The 13,861-nt window shown below is 37.1% G+C and overlaps 1 protein-coding gene across 1 annotated transcript in view; it reads left to right on the plus strand.

The window, feature by feature from the left end:
• LAMA2 (laminin subunit alpha 2) overlaps nucleotides 1–13,861 on the plus strand; it is a 361,887-nt gene that overhangs the window by 137,678 nt on the left and 210,348 nt on the right. Inside the window, exons 5-9 of the mRNA XM_031054109.2 lie at nucleotides 275–454; nucleotides 2,617–2,706; nucleotides 5,366–5,483; nucleotides 7,071–7,249; nucleotides 8,901–9,000. Coding sequence (XP_030909969.2) covers nucleotides 275–454; nucleotides 2,617–2,706; nucleotides 5,366–5,483; nucleotides 7,071–7,249; nucleotides 8,901–9,000 — 667 coding nt within the window. The remainder of the gene's footprint in view (nucleotides 1–274; nucleotides 455–2,616; nucleotides 2,707–5,365; nucleotides 5,484–7,070; nucleotides 7,250–8,900; nucleotides 9,001–13,861) is intronic.

The raw sequence follows: 13,861 nt of genomic DNA on the forward strand, positions 1-13,861 counted from the left end.
TGTTGCAGGGCCTTGATACGTGTGTGGAGTTTGTGCTACAGCCTTTCTGTGGCTGATGAATTTCCTTTGCTCAAAACATTTTTCCTGTGAAGCAGCTCCATAACTGAGGTCTGTGGGTACATGGAATATTTTGGGGGTAAAACTGCTTTCTAAAGAAAGAAGATATATCACATTTACAGAAGCATTCCCACAGTGTCTGTAATGATATTTGTTGCTATAATCATGGTAGCGTTGCTCATTGAATTCCTTATTGCTTTACTAATTCTCTCTTCAGATTCACACTTCTCTAATTAATGGACGACCCAGTGCTGACGATCCTTCACGTGTACTATTAGAATTCACCTCTGCTCGCTTTATTCGTCTGAGATTTCAGAGGATACGAACACTAAATGCTGATTTAATGATGTTTGCACACAAAGATCCAAATGAAATTGATCCCATTGTTACAAGGAGGGTAAGTTCTGTCAAGACAGTAGAAATGCATGTGTAGAAGTTCTCTTACACTTATAAATGCTGTACCTGCCTTTGTTTGCCATGGGAAATCTTGGGAGATGATGAATACGTGTTGTTATCTGTCAAAATCCTGGTGTTAGAGGATTCCTCCTTCACAGTATTTTGTTACCTTCTCTATAGCAGAAGCAACAATTTTATTTTTTCTGCCTAATGGTGTTACTGACATGTATAACATGCTTACTAACATAAGCACACAACTCCTTTGGCTGCAAATATTTGGATGTAGGTAATTGGCAACTGGTTGCTGTTAGATGATGTTCTCTTGCCTCTTCAGCTGCTCAGTCTTTAGCTACCTTTAATGTTGAACGCTTGTTTTCGACTAGTGGTACTGTAAGTAGTAGTCAGACCTGCATGCAACATTTTTAGCATTATTATATAATTGTGGCTAACAGGAAAAAATTTACACTGTGCTTTATCTTAAAAGAATGAACGCAGCACTCAAACTTACAACATATCCTGGTCTTCTCCCACTGTTCCTTCTTCTTTCTGCAATCTGTACTTTCTTCCTATGCCACATTTACTCATTTTCCTGCTGCTCAAACATTGCATGTTTCCCTCTGATTTTTCTACAAAGCAACTTAAAAGGTGCTTTGGGGGATGTATACCTTTCGGCATTTTTTTCTTTCTGTTCACTTCCTCTTTCTGTTGGTCATGTTATTTTTCTTTTGGAAAGTTTAGGGTACCACTACAGTAAGTCCTGTTATGAAAGGGAAGTATAGCTATTCTTGGCTTTAGTTAATACGATTTATTAATGAGGGAAAGCTGCAAAGAAAAATTGCTTCTGTTCCCGGTTTCTAGTTTCCATTTGTTCTGCTAAATACATAGAGTGCTGGCTGTTTCTGAAAGTTTGGAATGTGCCGTTCTGTTTTGTGTTACAAACCTGGAAACTCTGCTAGTTGAGTGCAGTTATTGGAGCTTCCCTAATCATGGAAACTGTGTTTATGTAAGAGGGCACATTTACCACATCTAATAGCCTGATTCTAGGTGAACAGAAACACAAAATTGAATTCACACTTCAAAAATCACTGTATACTCATGAAAACCTAGTTCAGGGTGATCCACTAATCATCCTGATTTAGTTTAGCAGAGATTAGTTTCTCAGACTAACAAAGAACTGTAACTTTTGTATGATATTCCTCCATGAATCTGTCCTCAGAGGAACAAGGAGCAACTGAAACTTGCCATCCTCATCTGGCTTTCCCCATAGAAAACATTAGGCAAGCCACTATCCCACAAAATGGGAAACAGGATAGCCACAAATGATACATTTTCGATATGGTAGAAGACTTTATACAAGTTCTTGTTTGTTTGATGTATTGATGATTTGAAAAAGAAGTTGAACACAGAACCAGCAAAATTTGCAAACAGCCTATGTTTGTTTTGATTAGCCAGTTGTTAAGACATTACAGGACCCTAGCCAAAACAGATGAAAATAGACAAGATGGCATGTGAGATACACTTTCTGCAGATGTTATAATGCATGATTATAAATATCTTTCCATCCTTCTTTCTGGTAATGGCTATTAATCCCCACCAAAGAAGAATCAGAAATGGTTAAATGGCAGAACAATACTTCAAATGTTATTTCAGTTTCAGTAATGAAGATTATTCCATACTCATTCAAAAGGCCAATTGAGAAAAACTGTTCTTTCCACAGTCCAGTGAATACCCAAGTAAGACCCAGCTGAGGTGAACAAAGGTCTTTCATTCTTAGTTTTTTTTCTAACCTTCCTCTTCTCCCCATCATCATGCCTTTTCCTTTTCATGTTTCTGAAGAAAGTAAATTTGATAGCATTTGACTTTTCATTATCTGGTGTGCATATAGCCTTTTCCTATTCTCATGTTTGGTGTATGCTGTGTATAAATTGACATGGCTCTTGTGACTTCAAACAAATGGAACCGTGCCAATTTATACACTTTCTTTCACAAAGCCTGAATCTGTTGATCAAGAAGTGGCTTGGATTACATTTTCTGCTATATTTGTAATAGATCAAAAAGAAATAAAACAGGATCTGACAGTTTTGTCACCAGAAATGAATTCTGTTGTTTGGCACCTGCATTTTACAATCCACTTAGCAATTCAATTTTTGCTTTCTCTTGCAGTATTACTATTCTATAAAAGATATCTCTGTTGGAGGCATGTGTATATGTTCAGGCCATGCGAAGGCTTGTCCACTGGATCCAGCGACCAATGTATGTATTTTTCAATTTTCTTTCTATTTTTTTTTCTTTTTTTCTTCTTTTAATGTGCCTTATGATGTGCCTTATTCATAGGGTGGAACATGAGAGAAAGATCTTCATACTCCTCAGAGTTCTGTGAATTTAAGTCTGTTCTTCACCTAGAACAGTCAGAAGCAGTGTCATAGAATCATAGAACCATAGAATAGTTAGAGTTGGAAAGGACCTTAAGATCATCTCGTTCTAACCCCTCTGCCATGGGCAGGGACACCTCACACTAAACCATATCACCCAAGGCTTCATCCAACCTGGCCTTGGACACTGCCAGGGATGGAGCATTCACTACCTCCCTGGGCAACCCATTCCAGTACCTCACCACCCTAACAGTAAAGAATTTCTTCCTTATATCCAATCTAAACCTCTGCTGTTTTAGTTTTAACCCATTACCCCTTGTCCTGTCACTACAGTCCCTAATGAAGAGTCCCTTACCAGCATCCCTCTAGGCCCCTTTCAGGGGCTGCTATGAGGTCTCCATGCAGCCTTCTCAGGATGAAACAGTGCTGGCAACCAGAATAATAGCCATTCATAGAATGTCAGTGGAGGCTTTTACTGAAAGAGTAGATTTCAGATAATTTAGTCCATATTGAAAGTTTCCTATGAACAACAGAAATTTGGGTTATGTTATGTAGCTGTAGAGATGAGCACTAACAGTCAGTCTTTCTTCTTGATATTAATCAGGGTCTTTTTTAATTGACTGTCAAGTGTTTAATCGATACTTGCAAACAAATGATGGCTATATAATGCTGCATTTACTATGCAGGAAATGTTAATTGAGTAATCAGTTAAGCTAGTCTAGAAAGTCATGAGCTGTTTATAATGTCTTTCAACTTACAGCTTTCTTTTTGTGCCATTAGAAAACACATAACCAATGAAATTGAAATATAGAAACGTAATTTGTTTCTGACAGTCTAAATCTATGCACACATTACTACTTACACAGAATTTCCAATCTACTAGTACTACTAAAGTGCCACAACGTGGGATCTCTTCACTTGCTATTCACTTAAGTAGGAGCTTTGTAAGATTTAGCAGAAAATCTTGTTTATTTATGACATTAAGCCATTGTGTAGGAGCTGATAAAAAACCCTAAACAAGTGGAAGAAATCTTACAGAGAATGCATTTACAATTCTAAGCAGTTTCCATGGATCCTTGTGAAAATTTTAGAAACTCTGTTGTTTAATATATCTAATCTTTGATGATGTCTATGGCAAGTGTTGAACTATTGTTTCAGATGGCCTTAGTTATTGAACTGCATCATTGCTTCAGTGCCATCTGTTAGAATTGGTCCTCCATTAGAAAATAAGTGCTGTTATTGTAATGAATACATAATTGAGTTCGGATATTTGGCTACTAGATAAATCAAATACATTCTGGCAAGTGTGGTGTCTTGTTTTGCAGGATAATATATATGCATTTGTTGTCTGACTGGTATAAAAAATAGCATAAGGGAAACAACTCAAACCATAAGAGATCTGGAGTATTTGCTTTAGCTCTTCAGGGATACACTCTTTAGACTGAGCCATAGCAAACTAGGTGGGCTTTGGCTTATAAATGTCATAGAATCATAGAATACTTAGGGATGGAAAGGACCTTAAGATCATCTAGTGCCAACCTCCCTGCCATGGGCAGGGACACCTCCCAATAAACATGGCTGTAATTGTTAGCATAATAGATCTTTCCCCTAGTATTGCAAAAAGTAAACTTGCTTGAATTTACTGCCTTACTTTTCTGAAGCATTCCTTAAATTGTTTTGCAAGACTGAGGCTTTGTCCTGTGGGCCATAGAATTTGTCCAGGTTAGCTTGCTGTTTCTACCTTGAGTGGCACCACAGGGACCCCTCCACTGAACTATTGCTCCTCGTGTCTCCAAACTATGGTTTCTTTTATCGTTTCCAGGCTGCTTCTGTGGCTCAGAGAGTTTGGGTATTCTTTACAGCAGTATTTTTGTGCTGGGGCTAAGGTGATCTGCCGAGGAATGGAGGGTCCTGCTCTCATCTGTTATTGGTTTTCAAACTGCTGCTGTCCTGCACATAGAGTTAGTTATTCAGTTAGAAGATTATATGATGAGTTGACTCATGCAATAAAAAATAATGCTAAAGTTTAAAGAAAAGCCAGTTTTTATTGGATCATCCAGTAGAATTGATTTCACTCTGTGCAAGATTGCTGCATCTAAGAAAAGGGTGGAGAATGGCTCACTTCTAGTGTAAGGTAGCTATCAGATTTCCTGTAATGGAAGCTCTATTTGAGGGCTACCAGCACTTTGGCTTATTTGCTGTATTGGGCAACTTTCATTATTCCGTCCTTTCTTCAGCCAGTTGCAATTAGATTCTCCTAAATTCTTAAATTCTCCTTAGGTTCTCTGGCCAACTGTCATCTTTTGCATCGTGGCTATTTTCTTAAAATAGAACTATAGAAATCAAACACACTCTTTTGTCTCTCACTTGTTGAATGCAGGATACATAAATGAGTTATAATGAATAAACAGAGGAATTACAAAGTATAGCCATTCCTAATGTTAATGTTTTCATAATTTGAACTGGAATGCAGATTATGTACATGGACAGATTCTTCAAATCATCACATTGTATAAATATTTGTTTTTCTTTTGAATTAGAAATCCATCTGTCAGTGTGAGCATAACACGTGTGGAGAAACATGTGATCACTGTTGTCCTGGTTTCAATCAAAAGCCTTGGCATGCTGGCACTTTCCTGGTTAAGCATGAATGTGAACGTAAGTTAAAAGCAGTACAGAAGAGAAAGTTTACTGCAACTGCTGGTGAAAACTGAAATTTGGTTCTACATGATTTTGTAATTAACTTTATTTCTGATCACATTGGTTTATGGATAAAATTTGATGTGATGTTATTCATTTATTTGGACTGGCTCAAAAGAGTTAACAGAAAAATTACATGTAGAGTCATGCTTTTATTGAACTCAGAATATTTTCTTGTAACATGCTGATACTGGTGGAATACTGTATAAAAATCATTTTGATTTGTGTAATTTTTATCATTATGGTGGTTTTGATAACAGGATTGATAATACCAAATTTAACAGCATGGTTTTCATATAAGTGAGAATTTTATATGTTATAATGTCCAGTCTTGCTTAAACAAAGTATTTCTGCATGGTCAAAATCCAGTTTGAGTTTCTCATTTTTTTAATGGAAAAAACAGTGTATCTAGTTTTCCAACATGGAATGAAAACATGCCTGGGAATATCACCTTCCCACAGGGTGGGAACTTAATTTTCATCTTTACTGTGGTAAGAACAGTTATAATTGAACTTTAACATCTTATTTCCAAGGGTCACATGCCAGTTATATTTCTAAACATAATAAAGTCTAGCACTCCATTACATGTAAGTATTTATTCAGTTGTAGGATTGCAGCTATAGTTTTGCAATGAATGGTTAAAAATAAATAAAAAGAAGCAGATATCCCCATATTAAAAGTAGTAATTGCTTATTCGTATCCCGTAAACTTTGATAAAAGGGGTCTTGTTTCAGTAGGGGCCATGTCTGCCCTGGGAATGCTTTCTGTACTGAAATCAGGATACATTTATTTTCATGTTTAATTTTTGAGAGACACTTCTTAAGCCCTGTTCAACCCTCAGTGAATTGTTGTACTTTCGTGGTGGAAACAGTTCCCTGGGATCTGGTTCAGATGTGAGGAGGATGACTCCCTACAATGTTGACAAGCTTTGAATTTCTCTTTATGTGGAAATGAATGATTTAATACTACAGGGAGGGGGAGAGAGAGAGCTACCTCATTTTTTCAGCAACAGATTATTACATTAGCTCTCCTGCATGTGGACCTGAAGCCTAAGAGTTCAAATCTGAAGTTCTAAGAAATTTTAAGATTGGAAATCCTTTTGTTCTGACCCAGTTCCTGTGGAAAGCTTTCATGGAAATTATTTGAATTTGCTCATACCTTTCTGTTGCTTTCCTTATAATGCCTATTTTGTTTTAAATTAGCCAACTCTTTCATGAACTATTTGCGTATGCAGCCACAAGTTTTAAGCAAAAAAAAACCCAAAACCAAACCGGTAAAACAAAATGAGCTATATCTGTCAAATTCCATACTCTCCCAGACAAAATACCGAGGGAAAAAACCCCAGTATACAGAATTCCAGGCTATGTTTGTGATGGAAGCACAGTATTTTTCACAGCCAAAGTAGCAAATTAATGCTTGGATGTCCTCTCAGTTACAATATGTGCAGCACCTCTGATAGAATGTTGAAAGACTTTTTTAATACCTTAGTAACAGCATGCCATCACCCACCAGAAAGTATTCACTAACACAGTTCCTTCTCTTTAGCATGCAACTGTCATGGGAAGACTGAGGAGTGTTACTATGATCAGGATGTTGCAGACAGAAATCAGAGTTTGAATGTCCATGGAGAATACACTGGGGGCGGAGTGTGTGTGAATTGTACCAGCTACACTGGTGGAATAAACTGCGAGACCTGCATCGATGGTTACTTCAGACCTAAAGGGGTAAACGCATGTTCTGTTGTCACATCACTGTAAAGCTCCATGTTGAAACCATCACTTCAGCAGGGGAGTTATTAAAAAGGGATGACACAGTTTGGGCTGCCATTTTATGAAGGTTAACTTCTAATTATGATAAAGTAGGAGTTACTTTTCATAGCTGGAAATCTATGAAGTTAATGCACGTAAAAATTGGGAATTGAATTGTGTTTATATGAAGGAATGCACCTGAGGTCAGGGCCCCCAGCTAGTATTTCAATTTAATTTAATTTAAAAGAGGATGTGATCCTGCAAACAGAGATTTTGCTTCAGTTTTGAATTTGAAGATTTGTTATCAGAGATCAAAGAAATATTGCTATATTTGATACTGGAGAAAGAGAGACTGTAATTTTTATTTTTTAAATATATTAGAATTAATAACCATTGAAATCCTGTAGTGTCTCATGAATTTTGATTTTCATTTTCAGTTCAATGGGAATTATTTTTTGTGTTTCATCATATAAAGCTGTATTTTCATCTAAGTTGAAGCTGTCAGAAGATGAATCTTACATTAGGTTGTATTGCCAGTATGGGCTGTGCTGTGCTTTAGACAGTTACACTATTGGTGTGTGCTTGAATTCCTGATGCTTTATATAGTTTCAGTTGAGTAAATCATGGCCTTTAGTATGATAGGTTTTCAATCCTCAAAACCAGAAAACATCAGCAGATAATAATAATGACGTTCTCCCCAATATACAGATACTAGCTTTAGAGCTTGAGAAAGCTCTTCAGCAGGGCACACACTTGATTTTCTCCTCTGATTTGATCTATCATCGAACTAATAGGGATTTTTTATATGTGTGTGTGCATAGGGTATCTATACTGTGTGTATATAGCTAGTTCATGCCGAACTTTCAGTTCATATTCCCAGTGTGATATTAGACCTAGGTGTAAGTTTGTTTGAGGTAACATTTTTCAAGAACAGAAGGAAATTGTTCCATTGTCTAATGTTCCAGTTTTGTTCAGTTACTGACTAACTTCAGTTAGCTTTTTAATCATGTTTACCAGAACAGTTGAACTTTTTGTCAGTATTACTTTAGGTAGTGAATGCTTAAAGTGTACTTCCCTACAGTTATAGATTTTAATTATACAGGGGTCTGGTATTATCTCTGCATCTGTTTATTTTAGTTGAAAACATATTTATATCTAAATTACTTACATGTTTCTAGATAAAACCCAACATGTAACTTTTAATAGAATAATAGACTAATAAATATTAGACTAATAACTAATAATAAAATAATAGTATCATTCAGGTTGGAAAGGATCTGTAAGATCATCAAGTCTATCCATTAACCTAACACTGACAAGTTCACCACTAAGCCTTGTCTCTATGCACCACATCTCACATCTTTCAAATATCTCCAGGGATAGTGACTGAACCACTTCCCTGTGCAGCCTGTTCCAGTGCTTGACAACCCTTTTGATGTTTTTTTTTTCTGATATCCAATCTAAACCTCCTTGCACAACTGAGCTAAGTTTGCAACCATCTTGTTGTTGTTAAAGTGCAAGCTACCTACACAGAAGTCGTTCTCTTCTATGTTTTGTTTATGAAATAAGTAACATTTTCCAATTATTAAAGGTAAAATTTTGTTTTGTATTCTCTTTATTTTTATAGGTATTGCCAGATAGCCCAGATCCGTGCCAGCCATGTTCCTGTGATCCAAATGGGTCTTTACATGATACCTGTGTCAAAGATGAGAAACATGCAGAAGGAGGTAAGATGCCCAAAGATAGTGATACTAAAGATGAAATTAAGAAGTGTGAAAGAAAACCTGAACAATATTTGTGATATCTCTTACAGAAAAAAAAAAATCCTGTATTTTCTGAGGCTTCTTTCAGGCTAGCAAACTTGGGTACATTTGGAAGGGTATTCCATGTGGAATATATTAGAGAATTTTGGCTTTAAATAGCTTTCTTCTTTTACAGCAGAGATTAAAACTAGTACAACCATAACATTTTAATCTTTTCCTCTATAAGCATGTTTCCATTTGAAACCTAGAAAGAAATCTGCTGGAAAAGTGTCATATTTGTATTTGATCTATATTATTATTGTAGGATTGCAAGCTGTTTACCATAGGCCTGTAAATGCTATCTTCAAACAGAGAATAAGCTGGTTCCTTGTGCTCTGGAAAAAATAGATTGCCATATTTTTAAGTTTTGGGGGGGGTTGTGGGTTTTTTTTATTTATTTGTTTTGGTTTTGTTTTTTGTGGGGTTTTTTATTTTTGTTGGCAAACATCTGAAAATATTGTAGGAAAATAAATACAACGCTCAAGGTCAGTTCTTAAGAGGTGTTTTAATTGGACTAATTACAAACCTATTGACAAGATGTTGTAGCCATCTTTTTTGAAATAAAGATCAATGGAACATAAAAGCAGCATAGCAGAGGTAGCCCAGAGGTGTAAAATCTACTGTAATAGCCATGTACTGATTACATCAGTTCAATAAAATGATACAGATTACTGTCACAGTGGTATATATTGTGGGTTGACCTTGGCCAGCTGCAGCTGCCCACCCAGCCACTCTCTCACTGCCCTTTTCAGCAGAACAGGGAAGATAGTAACATGAAACTGCTCATGGATCAAGGTAAAGACCAGGAGTTTGCTTATCAGTGACCATCTTGGGCAAAACAGAATTGATTTAAGGATAATTAATTTAACATGTTGCCAATTTAAATAGATTTAGATAGTGATAAACAAAGGCAACAATTAAAAAACCCCTCCCCATTCCCTAACCCTAACCCTAACCCCCTTCCGGGCTCAACCTCACTCCTTCATTCCAAACACCTCTGCCTCCTCCTACCTTCCACAAATGGTGCAGGGTGATGGAGAATGGGGGTTGTGGTCATAGCAGTTCCTCTCTAATACTCCTTTCTTCTATTACCTTTCCCCATCTCCATCATGGGTCCTTCCCATGGGCTGCTGCCCTTCAGCAAAAAAATATGCTCAACCATGTGTTCTCCATGTGACTTAGTGCCTTCAGGAAATACCCACCTGTTCCTTCATGGGGTCTTCTACGGACTGCAGTGTGTCAGCGTGCTCCACCATGGTCTCATCCAGGGGCTAGAGGGAAATCTCTGCTCCTGTGTCTGAAACACCTCCTCTTCCTTCTCCACTGACCTTCTCTGATCTATCTGGCCAAGGGGCTCAGCTGTGCCCCTCTCCATTGGAGCTGGCGGTGTCAGGCAAAGAGAAGCTCCATCTTCTCACAGAGGCTGCCCAAAGTTGGAAAAAGCCCACAGGACTGTGCGGTGCCTGTGTCAAATCTGTGGGTGAGAGTGTACAGGTTAGAGATGACAGACTTAATACAACAAAGAAACCTCTCACGCTATGAAACAGGACAGCTTTTATTCAATCATTTGCCTTTACTGACATTCAGTGCTTTTGTAAAATACTGAGCCTATGATTTTGATATGCAAGAATGATTAATTAAAAGAAAATGAATGCCCCACTTGTGCTTTAAGCAGCTGCTTGCTCTCTCAGTTCTTGTCTGTTATTGCTGCAGTCTTTCTATTCACACCTTCTGTGCTGGCCACTGCTGCTGGGTCATTCTGCAGGGACCTGGAAGCTGAAGGGTAGTTAATAGGCTGTCAGCTCTTCTCTCATGGGAAGAGGGAAGCAGAAAGATCTATTCCATCTTGCTTGGTTGTCAGTGATAGTGTGATTAGAAACTCTCAGTGTCTTACTCTTGCCTCTCAGTATTGCACAGATCTAAACCATCTCACAGTTGCTTTCTAAATCTGCTTACATGTTCTGAATATGGGTGGCACTGTACTTTAACACCTTGCTTCCTGTATCTCGTTCTGCCTTTTTAATCCTCTGGTCTTTCTTTCTGATATTATCTTGCCTCTTTTTCTGGACCTCTCTAGGAAGAGAATAAAGATTCTCTTTGGACATCTACTCCATCCATCTAAATCTAAAGATCATTAACTGCATTTTTCTAATAAATTGAGAAATGTGTCATGCTGCCACCTTAAAGATAACATATCCAAAATAAGATTAGTTCTGTTTTGCCTCCTTTTATTGGCAAGCAGCCTGTTCTGCTCATCTAGCCGCAGGCATTCAAACAAGTTTCATATCTTAGCAGTTCCTCCAGTCCTGAGAACCAGAGAGTTCTTTTGTTCTCTTCATGAAATTAAAACTCTCATCAATTTCTGTCTTGACTGTAAACAGTTTCTGCTGATCTTCCTGAAACTTAACTCAGCTGCAGTTGGTCAGAGGCCTGTTGCTTTTGAGCATATTAGAATGTTCTTAATCACTGTTGAAACTGCTGTTTGCAACGCATGAAGTAATTTTTTTTTTCTTTATTGCTCTTTAAACCCATTGATGTCTCACCTTTCCAGCATATTTGCTGTACAGGCTATTCTGTGTGTTTAAACTACTTCTATATGACAAGGTCAACAACTGTTATTTAAGTAACAGCCATCATATACAGAATTCCCTCCCCAAAGTAGTCCATGCATTCATTCCTGAAATCAGTTGTCTGTGTCCTGCCCACTCCTGAGAGTCCAGTTAGAAGTGGGCAGTTTACACTGTCTAGACTGTGGCCAGAGAATAGTTATATATCTTGTTTGCCTGTTTTAAGGCCACAAGAGCAAAACTAAGCTAGCTCTACACATAACTAGGCTTTGTAGACATTCTGCCTACAGTGGTCCTATTCTTTGTTCCATGTTCTTTCTATTTATTTACTTTATTATTTGTTGTACTAAGGTTCCAGCACATTAGGAAAACTGTTTGCTTCTTGCATTACATTTCTTGATTACAGTGTTTGGACCAGCAGGCTAGATGTGTGACTGTCATCACTCTTATTCATTGCATTGAATAAGACTGACATCTTATGCAACAGAAAAGGCACAATTATGCTAGTTGAAAGAAGAAGCCTTTTTAATAGGTCTTTCAAGATTTTTGTAGCAATGAAAGAGGTTGTGTTAGAGTTAAGAGCAGGTCTGGATATATTTTTTACCACAAAACTATCCTGAAAGCAGATCACTTTTTACTGTGTTTTTTGTTTTTTATTTTTTTCTTTTTCACCTCAAATTTATATTCACTACCTGGATAAAATTCTTTTTACTGTAGACTCTTCACCCTGGGCTGCATCTGGGTTTGAAACACTGGGGAGCCTTCATAAAGGAAAGACTAGAAAGAATGATCTGTCTGAAGGAATCTATCTGTTCAGCTGTGAACCAGAATGAATCCAGTTCAGATTATGCTGAAATGCATCTTAATGTTTGATGGCTGATTGTTTAAGGAAAACTGGTTTGCTTGATGTAGTGTGGGAATATGCTTCTTAAATGTCTGGTAAGCAAACGAGTCAGGAAGAATAAAAACCTTAAACTAAAATAGAAATATGATAATAAAGAAAACCACTGGGGATATAAAGTCACCGTGAACAGTTCTCAAGGAAAATAAAGCTGGAGGCTGTACGTTCTCTGTATGCTTGAATACTGTAGGTAAGCTAACAATTAAAATGGAAAATTGTAGCAAATACCATAATAACTTTTACACTGATGATGTGCAATAAGAGGATTTAAATGACTGCATCCTGTAGTTATCATCATGTTTCACTAGATAAAAGAAGGGCATGAAGGAATAACTTCACAATTTACCAGACATTGTTTCAGAAGAAATAGAAATATTTTAGTGTATTGTGTAAAATTTTGATTTTGATCATTTTAGTGTAACTTTGTCCTCACATGTTTCACTCAGCATTCTGAAGTGAAATATTAGTATTATAGTTTGTATAGTAAATCTGGGGGTTTGACAATTCAAGAATGCTTCTCAAATATTCTTTCATAGCAACGATAAATATGGTCATGGGTAATACAGAAAAGATAGAGCCAGAAACTTAAATCATAGTATGTTTGTGAACTGTGGTATTGATAATATAAACTGATGAAAATATCTTTAGACAATCATTTTAAAACTGAACTTGTCCACTGACAATCCTAATAATAGGAGAAATTGACCATCTCTGTTATTGTGATCACCTGCAATTGTCCTTACAGAAGGGAATGTGAAACATTCAGAACTACTCTATGCTCCAGTAATTAGGCTTTCTCAGTGAATCAGTACTCTTATTTCAAGCTGTAGTGGCTAATTTTTAACGAATAGCTGTTTTACTTGGCTTTTAAACTCCTGCAAGATCTGTGAGGTATGGTAATGGCAGGTTTGTGACTCAGTCTTCACTGCATGCTATCACACAGTGAAGTTTTTCCCTATTGCCTCCTTATGTATAATATAATTCCAATGACAGATTTGTATTTTTGCTGAAAAACTGTCTCAGATATTTTAGGATAAACAAGGTCCAAACATTTCACTCTTTATTCAAGCTTCATAGTATCTTGCTCAGCAAAGTGGGGTCACTGACTTCCATGAGATAATTTTTGGTATTTATGCACAGTTGAACAGGAATGAAAATGGCAGAGGCCAGTCCTGGGACTGAAGGTATTTTCAAGGGTCTGGTACATGCTTTTGCAAGCATTTATTTTTATGCAGTTTTGAAAGACTGGTAGGCTGAGAGAAAACTGCTTAATAAAACTCATATTTCAAGATGACCCATCCCTCTAGGATGAACTTTC

Source organism: Melopsittacus undulatus, chromosome 3 (assembly GCF_012275295.1).
Source record: "Melopsittacus undulatus isolate bMelUnd1 chromosome 3, bMelUnd1.mat.Z, whole genome shotgun sequence".
In the NCBI taxonomy this organism is placed as follows: domain Eukaryota; kingdom Metazoa; phylum Chordata; class Aves; order Psittaciformes; family Psittaculidae; genus Melopsittacus; species Melopsittacus undulatus.